This window comes from Callorhinus ursinus, unplaced genomic scaffold (genome assembly GCF_003265705.2).
Source record: "Callorhinus ursinus isolate GAN/ISIS: 27379988/994484 unplaced genomic scaffold, GSC_fseal_2.0 scaffold2, whole genome shotgun sequence".
Lineage (NCBI taxonomy): Eukaryota > Metazoa > Chordata > Mammalia > Carnivora > Otariidae > Callorhinus > Callorhinus ursinus.
The window spans coordinates 7291146-7309266 of record NW_027397064.1 but is presented as its reverse complement, the minus strand read 5'-3'; the positions used below and the strand labels follow the sequence as shown (position 1 = coordinate 7309266).

General features: G+C 45.6%; 1 protein-coding gene across 3 annotated transcripts in view; it reads left to right on the top strand.

The window, feature by feature from the left end:
• Positions 1-15226, top strand: part of CAB39 (calcium binding protein 39) — a 90084-nt gene extending 74858 nt beyond the window's left edge. For all 3 annotated transcript variants that reach the window (XM_025889862.2, XM_025889871.1, XM_073877448.1), the window contains exons 6-9: positions 4643-4702; positions 8394-8459; positions 11843-11986; positions 12687-15226. In XM_025889862.2, the coding sequence (XP_025745647.1) occupies positions 4643-4702; positions 8394-8459; positions 11843-11986; positions 12687-12875 (459 nt within the window). In that variant the 3' untranslated portion in view covers positions 12876-15226. The remainder of the gene's footprint in view (positions 1-4642; positions 4703-8393; positions 8460-11842; positions 11987-12686) is intronic.
• Positions 15227-18121: the final 2895 nt, after the last annotated feature.

Here is an 18121-nt window from a genome sequence, read left to right as displayed (position 1 = left end):
AGTGACCAAATGTTGTTCGTGTTTTCTTTTTTTGAGGACTTAAGGAGATGGGGAGGGCCATCAGAAGGCCAACAAATATATTTCCAATTTTTCCAGAGTAAAAGAAGGTAGATTCCCCAGAGAGGCTGGTGGAGCTTGGAGCTCGATGTTATACCTGTGTAAGGTTCTAGAAAGTGTTTCTAAAGAGATGATTTCTGAGCATTTTGGAAAGGAAACCGTGTACCCACAGCCAGCATGGATTCACGAAGAGTAAGTTCAGTCCTATTAATCTCATAGATGCCAGTAGCCGAGGGGACTAAGAGCATGTGGCTGCCTGGGTTCATTTCCCAGCTCTGCTGTGGATTTAATCCCAAGCTCTTCATCTGTTAAGATGGAAGTAATAATACTAGTACGTCAGGGTTACTGTGCCTCCACACAGGAGGACCGTGAGGATATACCGGATGTTGAATAATCGTACAGATCTGCTTTCATGGAATCGATGTAAAGATCGGAGCTAGAGTTTCGATGTAGTGATTTACATCTAATTGAATGCCCTATCCATAGGGTGCTAGAGAATGGGTTGCCATCACCCTGGAGAGAAATTTCTGGTGGATTTCCACTGGGCTTTGTCTCAGCCCAGCTGAACATTGTTAATGACTTAGATAAAGGGTGACAAGGCCTACTTACCACATGTGTAGGTGACAGCTTTGAAGGGAAAGATACTAGACAGTGGTGATCCTAAAATAAGGCTTCATAGCGATCCGGAGAGGCCAGAATGGAACAGGAGGTCTTCCACTCGAGGACCCAACTCTATAAATAAGGGATGTGGGAAGAGGCATAATAATATAGTGAATAATAACTATAATAGTTACTAGCGTAATCATTACTGAAATATAGGCAATTTTGTATCCGACTCCACCACCTCCTTTACAGATAAGGAAACTGGAGTCTATAGAAATGTTGGGTGAAGTCAGGCTATAAATGGGGAAGCCAGAATTTGAACCCAGGCAGTCTGCCTCCAGAGCCCACTCTGAGAAACAAAATTCTGAATACGTCCTGTAAAATTAAACAGTGTGATGCTGCTGCCCCAGAGCCATATGTGACCACATAGTGTGTGACCTAAGGAGCTGATGATGGTCTCGCCCCACTATAAGCCACTAAGGTAACAACACATAAATGTGTTCCGTTCCAGGCGCTACACTTTAAGAGGCACATAGACAAATAGATGACTTTCAGAAGACAGTAGATGGTGAGGGGGACTCAGAACCTGTCATGCGAGGAGTGGTTAAAGGAACTTGGACGTATTTAGCCTGGAGAAGAGAAGACTCGGTAGGGACTTGCCGTGAGAGCACTACATGTATGTGAAGTGGGGTCCTATAGACAGTGGGTTGGACCTATTTCTGCGGGCTCTGATAGTTTCTGGAAATAACCCGGGGCTAGGTTTGACTCTAGCGCAGGGAGGACTTTCTAACCCTCAAGAGCTTTAAAGGGAAACCACACAGTTGGAAGAATTGAGTCTTTTGTCCTGGGACATGGTCAAGCATCAAGGAGGAAAATGAGCCACACAACTTGCCAAGGCTCTGAAATTGAGCCCTGGGGTCAGTGGCATTTCCTCAGGCACCCCAGGGCCGTGCTTGCCACGTGGTGTTTTGAGACCCCAACTTACTAGCTTTTAGGAATCTTTTTAAATTCAGCATACCCCAAAAGTTGGCTGCTCAATCTGCTGGGCTCGGGAGATGACCCCTGCCTTTTCTCCCAGTCCTGCCAGGGCCTTGGGTAGACTAGAATTTAGATAGGGAGGAAGTCAGAGATCCTGCTCCTTCTCCCCACGGCTAGCTGACCCAGCACCTTGCAGTCTGGGCTCACATGGCACCCTGGAAATTTTGCAGGTTGCTGACCACTGGCTGCATGACCTTCTCCCTTTGTCTTCTTCTTGTGTCCCCCCAGCGTGGTTTGAACTCTCTGGAGCTCTTGGCTCTAGCCCCTAGGCTGAGGTTCCTTCTCATCTCTCAGTAGACAGGCTCTGCCCAAGTTCCCACCTCCTCTTTTCCCTGCTTAGAATCAGCCTTTTCCGGTGCCGGCTCTCAGCAGTTGCTTCCTTCCTACCGATGTGTCACTCCTGTCCAGGCCCTCGTGTGGCCCGTCCTGACAAGGAGCTTTCGTCCTGCGGTGTATTGGGGTTCTGGCCCCTACTTCAGCCGTCTCACAGCGCCCCTTCAGTCTCTCCTACCCCAAGGTCATTGAGATTTGATTCCTAGATTGACGGGGGTTTCCTGGGTTTCCTGGTCTCTTGAAATCAAAGGTAATAGAATCTTTCCTAGAGGGGAGATGTTAGAGGTCCCCACTTTTCCTGTGTGACCCAACTATGAGGCTCTTGCTGCTGTTTGGGATCCAACCTTCAGAGTACTTTCCTTACTCAGAACTTGAGTAGCAGTCTATTGCACCACGTATTTAGGACTTTTGCTTTCTAGAGCAGTATCTTCTACCTACCTGTCCCTGATACCAACCCCAGCTGAGAGTCATTGTCTTTAAGACCCCCACCTTCGTCATTCTCTTCTGTCAGATTATGGCAGAGTGGTGAACACTGGGTTCCTTTCACTGTACATCTTTGTATTGGTCTCCAGAATGACTTAGCCACAAAAAAAAAAAAAAAGAAAGAAATGACAGTTTTGCATGGATCCTGACACACTAATCCCTTAATTCGCTTATTCATTTGTTCAGTCAGCTCACTCCACAAGCCTGAGTGCCAATCCTGTCAGGCACCATTCTGTAGGTGCTGAGGTTCAACAGTGAACCAGACAGACCCCTGCCCTTGAGGCTCCTACACAGGGGGGACCACCATAAACAGATGACAGTAGCATATAGAAGGAGGAAGTGCCTTTAACAAGCATCCTTGATACATTCCCTTCAAGGTCTTGTGTACCTCTCTCCCTAATAGCTGACTCCCGTGGGCCAGTATGCTAAGATAATATAAATTCTCCTTTTCACCCCCTCATCTCCTGCCCCATATGGGGAAGCTTCATAGCATTTCTTTTCCGGCTTCTTGAGGATGCTCAAACTTCAGGTTTCCTGATTTTGTCGATTTAATCCCCAAGGGGGATTTGGAAAAAATTAGGTCTTTCCTGGGCATACAATGCATACCCTATCCAGCAGTTTGAACACCTGTAAATCTTTGGGGTGGAGTTAGAAGCCACCTTAAAAGCATACTTTGAAGATTGCTTGATGTGATGTTTTCCCAAACCTGTTCCCTGATTTTGTTGGTTCATTCATTTATTTATTAAATATTAAGCTCTTCCTATGTGCTGGGCACTGCATGGGTGCTGGGGATTCAAAGATTAGTAAAAATAGACATGACCATTATATTTATAGAACTTACAGTCTAGCATGAGAGAGATGGTAATCAGATAGTCCCACGGACATAAGGACAACTGTGTCCATGCTTCGGTGCTGGTGACCAGTCTGGAAGGCTTCTCACCACATGGCAGTGATGTGGGAGCAAGGTTCGAAGGTGGTAGTTAGCTAGGCCGAGTGGAAAGCCTGTGTGAGGAAGGCCTTTCAGGGAAGGGCAGTCACACAGTAGGTGACAGAAGAGCTCCCTGCCGGGTCCCCACGAGGGAACCAGAGCCGTAGTGCTTTCCACGTGTGTTTGACCGTGGAACATTTCCTAGGGCGTTTCTTAGGACCAGCATTACACTTGGACATACTTCAGGAAACACTAGTTCATTGCGACCTGGGCCCCTCAAACATGAACAGCTAAGAAGACAAGGAGAGTTGGTTCGGAGAACGGGGATTATTGGCACTAAGCTCTCCAGTAGGTGGCTGTAAAGGAATTGGATTCGATAATTCACCAAGTAGTGACTGACCGTTTCTGCTGTCACATGTTCCCATTCTCTTTCCCACCTGGTGAGACCAAGGCTAGTTCGTTGCTAACTTGCAGGTTCTTAAAGGCAGGGACCACATTTTTTGTCTTTGTAGCCCCAGCACCTAGAACTTCACCTGGCACATAGTAGATATTTTCTGAATGAATGACCCTTGAATTGTGTCCTGGGACAGCCATATGGTGAGGCATAAGCTCTACTTTGTAGGCATGCGAAATTGGACACTCGGACATTCTGATGTTTGAGTCTACATTTTTGCAGCATTAGTGTGCTTACTGAGGAGCTAATGTTTTTAACATGGTGGGGTTTTTTAAAACATTCTGTCCCTAAAAAAAAGATTGCATTAGATATGGAACTGAATGTAACAGAATTTAGGAGGAAGAAAATGGAACCTCCGATACTTTTTCTAATGAAAGAAATCTCCTCTTTCTCCACCAGGAGCAGTGTTCTATTTGACATTTTACCATAATCGTTTACTTTTATTTCACTTTATTGCTTTATTCCCTTTCTTTGAATTTGTTTGTTTTTACATTTTTCCTTCTAAGATCTGTAGACCTGTGACTAATCACAATCATTATAATCACAGTTTCAAATTATTAACGATTTGATTCGCTCTTACCTAGAATCAGCATTTTCAATATAATTCATGTTCAAATGTTTTTAAGTAAAGTGATTTTTAACAGCAGTTTTTATCAGGTAAAATGGCGTGGCATGTTTTAGGATTCTCTTTTCTAAAAGAACTTGAATGCAGAACAACTGTAAAATAGTGTATTTTCTTTCTCTAGGATTTACTTACAAGACATAAATTGCTCAGTGCAGAATTTTTGGAACAACATTATGATAAAGTAAGTATATGAAATACTACCTTAATATTGTAAGTTTGGGGGCGCCTGGGTGGCCCAGTTGGTTAAGCATCCAATTCTTGATTGCAGCTCAGGTCATGATCTCAGGGTCATGAGATCGAGCCCTACGTCAGGCTCTGTCCTTGCTGAGTGTGGAGCCTGCTTAAGATTCTCTCTCTCTCTCCCCCTTTCCCTCTGCCCTACTCGCGCAGGTGCTGGCTCTCTCTCTCTCCCCCCCTCAAATAAATAAATAAAGAGTAAGTCTTGTACCAGAAATGAAAGATTTAAGTTAGATTTTTATGCCAGATACTTACTTTGAAAATGTAATGGTTTTAAATGGTACTATAATCATTTCTCTACTGAAATGAGGTATAAGAGGGTTAACTTGGTCAGAAGCAGAAATTTATCTCTTTGATTGACACGCTACCCTTTGCATCTCTCCTTGCTTTAGGGGAAGAAATAAAAGTGCTTTGTTGCCGAAAGACAATATACAGTTAAGATAAAAAGAAAATTATCATCAGACTTAACTCTCCCTTCCTTTCTATCAGTTGTTGACTTTCCTGTTGCTTCCAGGAGAGAGAAGGGGGGGTGACCCTGAGGGTGAGAAGAGCATTAGGCTGGGGGCGGGGAGTGCTCTGCTCCTGCCCTGCTGCTGCCTCCTGGTGGCCATGATCAAGGCCGTTACCCCTGGGGGACTCAGACGTCCGTCCTCCTTATAAAGTGAGGACACTGGACTAGCCCAGCAGTAAGGGCCCTTCCAGGTTGAGCCATTGTCACATTGCCTGGTACTAAAACTCCCAGAAGTTTGTAAACAATCCCGAGTGAACTTGATGGGCGCAGCAGGCTACAGTGCCCTGGGCTCTGCTCCCCACCGCGCCCCCCCCAGCGCCTCCTTAGGCCAGGTTGGTTTAACTGCCGTGCTGTCCACAACCCTGTGGGCTCACTGAGAGAAGCTAGGATAATAACAGCCCACTTAAAATTCCTGTCCCAACCCATGAGATCTGGCTTAGATTTTCTTTCTTCCACTAGTCGTTTGAATTTCTGAAATCCTAGGCACACACTGTTAATACTTCGTCGTTCACTTTGCTGTTCAACTAAATTGTAAGATTCTCAGAGGCAAAATCTGCGCTTTTGAACTCTTTTGTGCTCCTCTCTCCCTCCCACTCGGTAACATCCATCACGCAATGCTGAGTACATAGGAAGTCCCTCATGGAAAGCCTCACGAGTGGCTTAAGCATTGCTGGTCATCAATTTTTTTTAATTTTCCATTTGGATATGGTACGGTTCTTTGCATGCGCGTTGGTGTAAAGTGGGAGCACAGGCATCTCAGGGCTGCCTTTCTACAGCAGTTAGAAGCGTGGGCTTCGGCACCAGGCTGCCTGGAGTCTGGCTTCAAGTCCCAGCCCCACCTTGGGTGGCTGCCTTCATTAACCCTCTGCCTTGGAATCCTCAGCCCTAAAAGAAGGCCCGTAATAGCACCGTCGCTGTTGTCGTGGGTTGTTGTGAGGATTACTAAGAATGTGTGTGTCACGCGCATGACAGCAGCGCCTGGAACGCAGTACGCAGCTAGTAATCGTTGGCAGATTGTGTTACTGCCTGGTCTCAGGGATTCTCCGACTTAAATACCGGTGTCTTAGTTTAAAGCCCACTGAAGATACAAACTAACAGTGACATCAATTTAGTTTTGTAGTAAAATGCTTTCCTACATGTTACTAATGGATGACGTTGGTTAACAGGGTTTTAGGAAAATTTATGTGAGGCAGCTAAGAGAAGTGTGCAGACCGTGTGGTCAGATCTCTGGGAGTGAGAAGGTGAGCGAGGAGCCAGGGGGTGCGATTACACAAGACTTGTCATCTGAAGTCCTGCACGCTTGGGCCCTGAGCTCTCTCATAACCAGAAGCATAGAGAGAAACAATCCGTTTAAAAAAAAAAAACTCGCAACACCTGTAAAACAAAACATATTTCTTCTGTTGGCATTCTCGGGGGATTTCGATCAGAATGGCACGTAGTGGATGCAGCCCTCAAGGTGACTGAAACGCTGAACTGAAGTGTAGCTGATTCCCCGGGAGCAGATCTTCGAGGAGCCCCAGAGGTGCCTGTCCTCGCCCCGTATTCCTAACCCAGGGAGGAGATCCAACATCCCTGGGGGAGCGCATGGACGACACATGCACTCTTCAGCCAGTCCTCTGTCAGAATAATATCTTGCACCTAAGCTTATCCTAGAAGTTGGGCAGCAAAAAATCTTAACCTGCATTTTCTGTCAAGAACTTCAGGGGTACATATTCTGTGTTACTGATTAAAGGCAGATCCAGTTGTTTGGGTCGTTGGGTTGATGATCCTTTGAGGAGAAAGTTGGGTTAGCATCCTTCTCTGAAGAAGAAGTCTGCCATCCCACCTCTGCCTAGAGATAAGCGTATGTTCTGGGTTAGCTCTAAAGCAGGGGTCAGAAAACCTTTTCTGTAATGGGCCAGATAGTAAATATTTGAGGCTTCCTGGCCATGCAGTCTCTCTCAATTCTCCGGTGTCTCCTGTGTTGGAGAAAGCAGCCATAAACAATACATAAACAGACTTATTTACAATACGTGAATGAGCATGGCTGTGTTCAACAAAAGTTTATTTATAAAAGCAGGTGGCGGGCTCGATTTGGCCCCAGAGCTGCAGTTTGCTAACGCCTGCTCTAAGTCACAGATGATTCTGGCTGGTAAGGACCCATGGTAAAGCTTAGGCACCAACAGCTTCAGCAAGTGTGGCCTTGTCCCCTGTGTGTCCCTCCTGCTTTGATGGGCTTCTCCTTGCCATGCCAGTGACACCACACACTTGTTAGCACCGTTTTGTAAATCTAGTGGACACGTGTCACTTCCTAAGTATGTCACGTTGTGCATTCTCCAGGCTTCATGCATGCTGTGTCCTTCCCTTTTTATCTCTGAAGAATACTTTTCTCCTCCCCTTTTCTAAATGAAATTGCTGCCATTATTCAAGATTGAGCCCAAGTCCCAACTTCTCTAGGACACCTACCTGTTTGACAGTGCTGAATTTCTCCTTTATTTTTAATTATTTTCTCCTTTTGCTTGATGCGTTGAAGGAACAGGTAACTTTTCTCTTTGTGGTTGTGCTTCAGGCTCACTGAATTGTAAAAAAATAGAAATTTTCTAGAACCAAGAAATGAGAGCTGACTCCACCTTGAGAAACATTTGGAGGGTAGGAGTTACGTTTGTGCATATGGAGTTTGGATGACAGAAGAATACCAGATTTAAGCCGTATGGGCCTGTCTAGCGCTGGGCAAGGGTTGGTCCCAGGAGCCCTCCTCCTGGAGGTCATCCTCGGGCACCCCTAAGGATCACCCTGAGTGCCGCTGAGGAAGGCTGTGTGAGACAGAAGGGCGGCTGGTAGCCTTCGTGGTGTTAGAAGTTCATGCTCAAGGGCGCCTGGGGTGGCTAGTCGGTTAAGCATCTGACTTCGGCTCAGGCCACGGTCTCAGGGTCCTGGGATCAAGCCCCACAACGGGCTTCCCACTCAGCAGGGAGTCTGCTTGTCACTCTCCCACTCCTACTGCCCCCCTCTCTGCTCATGTTCTCTCACTCTCTTCAAATAAGCAAAATCTTTAAAAAAAAAAAAAAGTTTGTGCTCAGCTTTTTAATGTTCTCTACCAATCTTTAAAAATATAACTCCTGATACATGTTTTCTTGTGTTTTAGTTCTTCAGTGAATATGAGAAGTTACTTCATTCAGAAAATTATGTGACAAAAAGGCAGTCACTCAAGGTATGACTGATGATTTCATGTCATTTATTTCTCTTCACCCTGTGTTTGGAACCTGTATTTGGGGAAAGGGAGATATGCTGGTGTGGGTCTTAGACGTGTGAAAGGAAAATATATTTGTCCATGGTCAAGATTTTTGTGGAAAGGAAGGAGTGCAGCAGTGGTCCACACAGGGCACCTGCCCACCTGCCTGTAGGTAGGGATACCAAAATGGGATATACAGAAGTTTGAAGAGGTCTCTACTTCTTAGCAATACAGTATTTTACATTTGGAAGCCTGTTTTTGAAACTTAGAATTACCTCAACCAGACAGAGGCCCAGTAGCTATTGTGCTCCCTGGGACGGCACAGGCTTATTGTGTGGAGGGGACGTGAGCAGGGAAACCTTGAACCACAGGCAGGTTTGGCTGCTTTGTATCAACCTGGGATATGGACAGTTCCATTTGCAATTTAAATTTAAGATTTAAAACTCTGGAACGGGGTTTGGCAGACTATAGCTCATGGGCCAAGTCCAGCTCCCTGCTATTTTTGTAAATAAAGATTTATTGGCACACAGATAATTTACATATTATGTGAGACTGTTTCAGAGGATAACAGCAGATTTGAACGGTTGCTGCAGAGACCATATGGCTGGCAAAGTCTAAAAACATTTACTATCTGGTCCTTTACAGAAAATTTGCTGACCTCTGCTCTAGAAAATTCTCAATACAGTTAATAAAAGCATACCTCTCACTCTGTCAGTAAGTGGTCCTGACAGGAACTATAGATGGAAATCACAAAGGATTTAGGGGGAAAATCCTAATTCCATTTATACTTTTTGCCATGTCCACTTTAAATTCTACTCTGCTCAGAGTTCTTCCTGTCAGAGCTGTCTGAACTCATTTGATCAGGACTGCATTCCTGCTGCCCTTCTTGCCATGGGGAGATCACTCGTGAAGACCTTATCTTTCTATGGGAATGGACTAAAGGACATCAGGGGCGTCTTTTATACTTTGTGTCCTTTGATGAGAACACGCTCTACCATCCAAATTTCCAAAAGAATCTTTGCCATCAGGCCAGCTACTTCTTGTCCCTTAAGGCTGTAACTCCTACAGTGGGGGACCAATCATAGCCACAGTTTGGAAGTGTGTCGCTGCTGAAATGGTTCAGGCGGGCTGGGGCGCTTCCCACTCCTTGTTGCTGTTCGGGCCTCGCCTCCCAGCCTGGCCCATGGTCCAGCACCCGGGGTCCTCTGCCTCCTCCCTTCTCCTGGTGTGCTGGTTGGCGATGGCCACTGAGAAGATCAATCTTTTCATCTTGGGAGTGGGGAGTGGTACTTCTCTTGCGGCTGTTTAAGGACATTTTCTTCCCTGTACATCGGTGTGATGTAATACACATTTGCAAGATTCGCGATACAGTGTAGGCCCCCCTGTGATTCTGCACACGGTCAAGTGGCCCTGTGCGGCCCCTTTCTGTCCGAGGGCCAAGGTCTCCACAGCATCACAAAGATATGAGCAGCGGGATAGAGCCAGCGTCTTCCAAGGCCAAGGACACCAGGCAGGATTACCTAGGGTAGTAGCTTCCAGGGCCAATACCTCTTCGCAGGAGGGGGAGCAGGGTAGTTTATTGGCAAATCAATAGACTTTGACTAAATTCTGAATTTTGGGGCTGTTTAGATAAGGAGAAGGGCTTTCAAGACCTTTCTGCCACTTACGAATTACCACCATGAAAAGGAAGTTTAAGACCACTATTTGCAAGACCTTAGTCAGGGACATGAAGCCGGTCTTCGGCTCCTGCGGTTTCATAATACCTCATGAATGCATGGAGCAATTTGGGAACCAGTGGTACTTTAAAAATGGATTTTAATTTGTACTTCTGTTTTTGCAGCTACATTGGCATTTATTATTCCTATATTTATTTTATCAGCTAATATGTATTCTCTGTGCAAAACCTCAGACTTTTATTTTTATGTCTAAAGAAATATAAAGAATTACCAGTTACCCTCCTCCAGATAACCAAATGAGCCATGTTCAGTATTTCCTTGGTTTCTGTGATAGAAAATGAATACCAGTAAAGCGATAAACCTTCACATAATAGTAACTTTAGAGTCTTCATAAGAGTAAATACCTGTTGCTTCTTACCTTAAAAGTTGTATATTTTGTGATTCAGATTGATGTGAAGCCTGAGCTTGAGCTTCTGAATTCTTCCTATAATTTCTTTATAAATCTTAAGTAGAATAGATTCGTTCTCCTGCATATCAGGTTTTTTTTGATTTCATATGATGACATGTTGCTTATCTAGAGATCAGTTGTTTGGCAACTTCCAAGTACCTAGAACATAGCCAGGAATCCAGAAAGGAATTAACCAAAGCAATTAATCCAGAATAACTGTATTCAGACATTTTGCTTCTTCCCTCAGACCTCACTACACTCTCGTGAGATGTAGGTCCTGTTCTCCATTCCCACTGTGGTTGATGAAACTGGGGCACAGGGAAATTAAATAATGTGCTCAAGGTTGCATAGCTCACAGGGAGAGCAGGAAGCCAGGATTTGAACCCACACAGGCTGATACCACAAGGACTGCAACTGGACCTCAAGCCCACGGCAGGCCTGCTAGACCCAGACTAGAAGTTGGCCCACTGACAACATGAAGGGGTGACTGTTGGTCTCGGGAAAATAAAACTAGAGCAAGGAGTGACAATTTGAAAACCAAGGACTGATATGGTATAATGGACTCTAGAACTCAGCCCTGGAGACAGGCTTTTTTTTTTTTTCTTAGCTTAATTGATGTCATTAGTGACGATGGGGAGTTATTAAGAGAAAACTGGAGTATCTTCAGGATACTTTGCTGAAGAAAGAACAGAGAAATAATCATTTTTATAAACCTTCCTGAATCAGATATGATGAAAGCATGACTTTGACAAGCTTAAGGGTAAGTGTATGGAAGCTTTTGACCTGGAACCCTCTGTCCTGGGAAGTCCAGAATAATTTTTTAATTAAGCTAAGATTTGTAGTTAAACAAGAATTGTCAATAACTTAGCTTCTGACCATTTTCTCTGATAGTTTTTTTTTTAATGAGATCACGTAAATGCGTATTTAAAGAGTAGGTTCTGACAGTTTCAGATTCTGGGCCAGTGTGCCTGGGGATATATCAAGAGCAGAGAGCAGTGTCGGACCCCCCATAGGCTTACCCCCAAAAGAAAGGCCTAAGTGTGCAAGGAGCAAGTGGCAGGTAGGTACGCGCTCAGCTTTTCAGTCATAACTTGAGTTCAGCTCATTGGTCTTTTGCGTACCTGTTAATATTCTGTGCTTAACAATGATGATCATAAAGTGAATTATTTTTTTAAACTTTGGTTTTACTTGAAATCTTGATGATAATGTAAGAGTTAATTGTTGAAATGTCTTCTCAGCTTCTCGGTGAACTACTCTTAGATAGACACAACTTCACAATTATGACCAAGTACATCAGTAAACCAGAGAACCTCAAATTAATGATGAATCTCCTACGAGACAAGAGTCGTAATATCCAGTTTGAGGCCTTCCACGTTTTTAAGGTAGAGTGCTAGAACCATAAACAGTATTCTCCTCTAGAGTTGCTAATCTCATTTCATTTACCAGTTATTGAAATATTATTCACCTCATTTTCGTAATCAAAGTGATCCAACAGTCAGTATTCATATTTGCATAGCATAACATTTAAACAAAAATATACCCGGAAACAGGGTATATCATCTGGACTGGGGACAAGAAAAGTGTGTATTTTAGAGGAATGTGTCATTTATCTTCGGCATAGAATATTATTAATCACAAAGTAAAGGGTAATCCATTTCTTAATGCTTTTCCTGGAGGTTTTAGTACTTAAAAATCTATTCTCACTTTCTGTGCCCAGAAATAATTCCTGCCCATTTCATTCTAAAATCAGTCTATATTTACTACCAGCCCCTGAATTTCAGAGCATGAATGGATGGGTCAGTTCTTTTGACTGAAACATATAATACCCCCCCAACACACACACACACACACACACACACACACACACACACACGACTGAAACATATAATACCCCCCCAACACACACACACCCCACACACACATACACCCCACACACACACACACACACACACACACCCACACCCACACACACACACACACACACACACACACACACCCAAAGCAGAAGCCTCTGCAGTGCGCCCTGACTGCGGCCGGGGCCTCATTCTTCCCTGTCACTGATGCCGGTTTCTCTCCGTGCAGGTGTTTGTAGCCAATCCCAACAAGACACAGCCCATCCTGGACATCCTTCTCAAGAACCAGACCAAACTTATAGAGTTCCTCAGCAAGTTTCAGAATGACAGGACCGAGGACGAACAATTTAACGATGAGAAGACCTATTTAGTTAAACAGATCAGGGATTTGAAGAGACCAGCTCAGCAAGAAGCCTAATTTCCAGTCAACATCTAAAATATTAAATCCAAATTCAGCATTTGCTGTTAGCTATTCAGCATCAGGCACTCTTACCAGTTCATGAGGGACTTTACTGCTAGCCTGCTGTTAAGTGAACGGTTTTTCATTTTTACCTTTTTCGTTTTTTTAGTCCAAGTTGGAGAACGTAGCTGCTGCTTTCTTGCACACTAGAGCACACGTGGACTTTCTCTTGATCTTTGTGTCGTTTCAGAGTTTAAGGACTCTGTTTGCTGTAGGAGTTGTGAACGTGGCTAGGTTCCCGAAGGCAGATGTATAGATGGTGGTGTGATGTGGGGAAGAAGGGGCTTGCTGTTGTCAGATCAAACCTGCGTGTCTGCATTGATCCCTGGTAAAGGTCTGAGCGTGGGTGCTTGGTAAGGGTGTACGCCTTCACTAAAGGAAGATGGAGCAGAGCTGAGGGCAACCGTATCCAAGATGGGAGCTTTTTGGGTGGATAAAGTTGACGTGCGAATGAATTGATAGCAACTTCTCAAAGTTGTGAAGCTTCATAAGGTCATAAGGAAAATGTATATATGCTTTTCACAGCTTTCTAGAATTTTTTGACATTTGATTTTCTTGAGACTTGTAAACCTGGATATGTTGAAGGGTATTTGTTAATTTTACTTTTTGGAAGGTATTTTAAACCAGTAGAGCTAACGGTGACACCTTGCATTTCATTTCAACAATGCTTACAGGTTTCTTTTGTATATAATTCTTAGAATGCTTATTTCTTTTAAATGATTTAATTTGTACAGCAGAGGAATGTTACTGTATTAGTATGTAACTATTACCTAATATTGAGTTTTTGCAAAAAAAAAAAATGAATGCTCATATGTAATTGAAATACTTCCGATCACATGAAAATGCTGATTTAACATTTAAGTATCACAGCATTAAAAGAAAAAAATGGAAACCAATCCTTTGTATTCAGTTACCTACTGGGGAGCCGGCAGTCGGCTACGCTTTCCTGCGTGATGTTGGCCTTATTCATTTAAACAAGTCATGAGTTCGCCAGATACAGATGATCCCGATTATGCTAAATTACTGCTGATTCTCCGTATGTGGGGGAAGCCTCTGTAGAGCACCTTTTCCTCCTTAGAGTAAGTAATCCAGTACAATAGTTGTGAAACTGAGTAATTAAAACTTCGGCTTCTCTTAGGAAAAGAAGAGTCTCTAGTCCTAGGTGTCCTATGGGGAAATTTATTTTTTTTAATGTCCTGTTCCTCAATGCTGCAAATGATCAGTATTTATGAAGTAACTGATTTTGCACCACTTTTTGTTACTGTGACCACAGCAGAACAATGTCTCCTAGAACATATCTGTGTAAAGTTACTAGAATGGTATCTGTTCATCTTAGTGATACAGAGATCACAACTAACATCTTAACAAATCAAGAGTTTGCCAGTTCGAATTCAGCATGGCTGTAGCTGATTAAGAAATTTATGTAATTACTCTTTGCTAGCCTCTCTCACTAATTGAATTATTTATCAGCCAGCAAAGTGAGTCTCCCAGTGATGTTTTAAGCATGAGGTTTTCAACCCTCCTAGGAATCCCAGTGAGGAAAATAGCTCCAGGAAACATAGATGTGTTTTATTCCATCCCATTAAAAAGGCAGCCTACATTATAATTGGTTTTTCTGAGGCTGTCTTTTCCAAAATCTGTGTGAAGTAATTTCTGTTTTTCTATCGGAAGTATGGAAAGCGATCCAAGCTCCTCGAAATGGAAATATCCAAGATGTTTAGGAAGGGAAGGGCAGACTTGACCGTGATGAAGCGTTCTGGTTCTCGTGGTCTCGTGCTTGGTATCTGGGTTTAGCGTGAAAACATTAGTTACACCAAGTGGAAGAAAGGTTTCCTTGCCAAGCGCCAAGCTGGTTCTTCGAACTTGAAACAACCAACCAGCTTCCACTTGGGTGGCGGCTTCACGGCACTAGCACCCCCGTGTGGAAGGCAGTGGGGGTGCAGCCTGTCAGAACCCATACGCCGCCGATGCATTGGCATCTGTTTTGTTGTTTTTTTAACAAAAATGTGAGAACATTCAAAGTTGAAAAGTTGCATTTGAAGTTATGATCATTTAATATATTCACATTACCAAAACTACTATACTGGAAGTGGTTTCTTTTTGTGTTATAAAGGTTTAATTTTACCTAAGTCCGTTACAGTTACTCAGTGTGATTTTTAACCCTTAAAAAAAAAAAAAGGTGGAGATGTATACAGTTGTTAACAATGCCATGAAAGCATTTCTTTTTTCCTGAGGAAACGTAAATTTCTTATCAGAATATCTGGCTGGCCCTGTAATTTAAATTAAAATAAAATTTTGGAGAAACAGCATTGTCCGTTTTTATGGTGTCTTACAGATGGTTGCATTTGTGTCCCTGTGAACAGCCCCGTCGGGAGAAACACCAGCACAGATCTTGTCACAAACTAACCGGAAACAGTTAACACACACACGCCTCTCCGAGTCTTTTTTCCTATTCAAGTTCTACTTTTGGTGTCAAATGCGACTCGCCCTAACGTGCTGGGGCTCCCAGCTCGCTGGCCCTGCCTCTCACAGTTCAGTATTGTCACCCCTTGTTTGATGGCTTTTTTAGAGCCTACATTTCGGGAGCGGGTCCTTCATCCATTGCTCTGTGAGCTTTTACTGTGAACACTCGAGGGTGGAACTGGACCACTGGGCAGGAGGGTTATAAACTACAGGGTGGGATTACAGTGAAGGCGAGAAGCCACCAAAGCGCCGAAGCGACCGTCTGTCCCCGGGCCGCCTGGGCTGAGGGGCGCAGAGCCCTGTCCTCGCTTCTCGTTTTGACCGTGGTCTGTCCGTGGGACTGCCGTTCCCTGTGGGGAGGGCATGGGATGTGTTCTTGCCAGAGCACTTCACGTGAACAACATCTTATTTATCTCTTCCAGTTCAGTCGGTCATCTCCAAGGGTGACAGGGTCCCATAAGGTCAGAACTTGTGACTTTGCCCTTTCTCTGATCAGACGGGAAAAAGTGGCCACGCTGAGGGCTGGCCTCATGGGCTAGCACACGTTCCACCTCCTACCAGTCACCACTCGGGTGTCACCTCCCCACAGCACGAGAAACTGAGTGTCCGGCTGCTCAGAGGTAACGCGTAGCTCTTACTCTGCCTTCTTTATTTACATACACTGTTCATGAGGACCACAGAAGATCCTGACTGCAAAAGCTTTCTGAAGGCTCAGTGCTCGATACCTTGTTCATTCAGGAGACTAGAACCACTCTGAGATAATGAGTAATCCCCCCTGAGAATTGTGCCCCCAGATACATTTCCCTTCAGCTACTGCTCGGTTTACAAGGAGTGTTCTCCCCTCGGCCCTTTGTGTCCTTACAGCAACTTTCAGAGCCCGATACCCTCTCTCTCTGACCATCCTGTTCTAGAAAGGGTGAAGGACAAGGTAAGACACCCCACACTACAACCTCAGAGTCCCCTCGGCTGCGCACGGAAGCCCGCCCCACGGAAACCGCTCCCTCGGGAGCAGTCTGGACACGTCCCACTTCCGCTCTGCCATGACAGGACCGTCGGCTTCCGGCCGCCAGTGCTTCCTTTGCTTCTGGCCAGCAGGCCCCGAGGACCCGTGACCTCCCAGGCCCCACTGATGTTTGGTTGCACATCATGTGACTGGGTGGGAACTGATGCCCAGAAGGTGCAGCACGTGCCCCGAGGCCTCGTGCCTGGCGGGTCCCTGGGGATCAAGGTCCCCGAGTACAGTGCGTGACCACCAGGTGTCTAGGCAGGAGGTCGTGTCCTCTGTAATTCGTGAAATACATTTTTCTAGGTTGCACTTCAGGAAGGACAGACACTGGAGATTTGGGGGGGAAGATTCATATTTTTCAACATTCTCTACAAGATGAGCTTTAGCTCCTTGGTAATAAATTTTTATCACCTAAATACTTGGTGTTCTGTGGAAATAACATGGGCCTATTCTGTTTTTCAGTACCTGGGTCTTCCATTTGGGGGAGATTCATCAGGGGCAAAGGACAAGGCTGTGGGAGGAGCCTCAGGGCTGGCCCCGGGGAAGCTTCCAGACAAGGCCGCACCGCCAGCTGGCTCCCCCTCCTTCCTCCCTGGTGGGCGGCCCTCATACTCCCTTCCACATTTGAGAAACCTTTGCATCTCCCCGCCTTAACCTGTGTGGAGAGGCAGGGAGGGTCCCGTCGTGCCAGCCTTCCTCCTCACGCACATGGTGCCTTCTCGTGCTCAGTTGAATCTCCGTGTGGTCCTGAGCTCTCCCCAGCCATCAGGCAGCCCCACCTTGGACCTCTCCCGGATGGGGGTGAGGTGGGTGGGGTAGGATTGGTGAACACACTAGGAGGACCCGGCAGGGCCCCAACCCGTCTCCTTAGCACCCACTTCTGCCCCCTCAAAGCTGTTTATTGTGGCCCAGGGCACCAAAAGGGTGGCAGTTAATGTCCCCAGGAGCAGCCCTCACCCCAGCGTCCTCACCTGACCTCAGCTGGGATAGGCGCTTCCCCGCAGAACTGAGCTCCAAAACCACAACGTTAATGGTTCCATGAAGTACCCTTTATCAGATTCTTTCCCTCCCCTGGCTCCCGTCCCCCTCTGTCCCAGGGCTTCCTGGGATCGAGTCCCAAATAAATGACTAGCATTTGAACCCTTGCGCCAGGCTCTGCTTCTGGGGAGACCCAAACTACGACATGCTGGTTTTGTTCCTTCTCCTAACCGAGAGGCATGAACAGCCACTCCTGTTGTCAGCCAGGTCACACACGGGGCCTCTCTTAGAAGAGGCGGCCCTGCTTGCTGCCTGCCCTTCAGAGCACACACGGCCTGTCCCTCTGGCCTTGGCATTTGGGAGAGGCTGTGGCCACAGTGTGTGTGTCAAAGCCTGACACCAGGTACCTGTGACCCAGGACAGGCTGCAGACCCAGGCTCCAGTCACCTGAAGCCTCCAGACACTTACCTTTCAAAAACAGACAGGCCATGCCGCTGCTCCGAAGTTATTCTTCATGGTTGTCAAAACTACTAGCAAAACTGGAAAGGTCCCGATTCCCTCATGCTCTATCTCCTCCCCAAAAAGCCTTTTTTGTAAAGTGTAGTATATATAACCCTACGAGATGACCGCACAGTTGGGAAACGGGGCCGGAATTAGCAAATGTCTGGGTCTAGCTAAACATTCGCGACGGGGCTAGGGTCGCGTGCAGCTGGGCTCAGAGACGCTCCTGGGCCGGGGGGGGGGGGGGGGGGGGGGG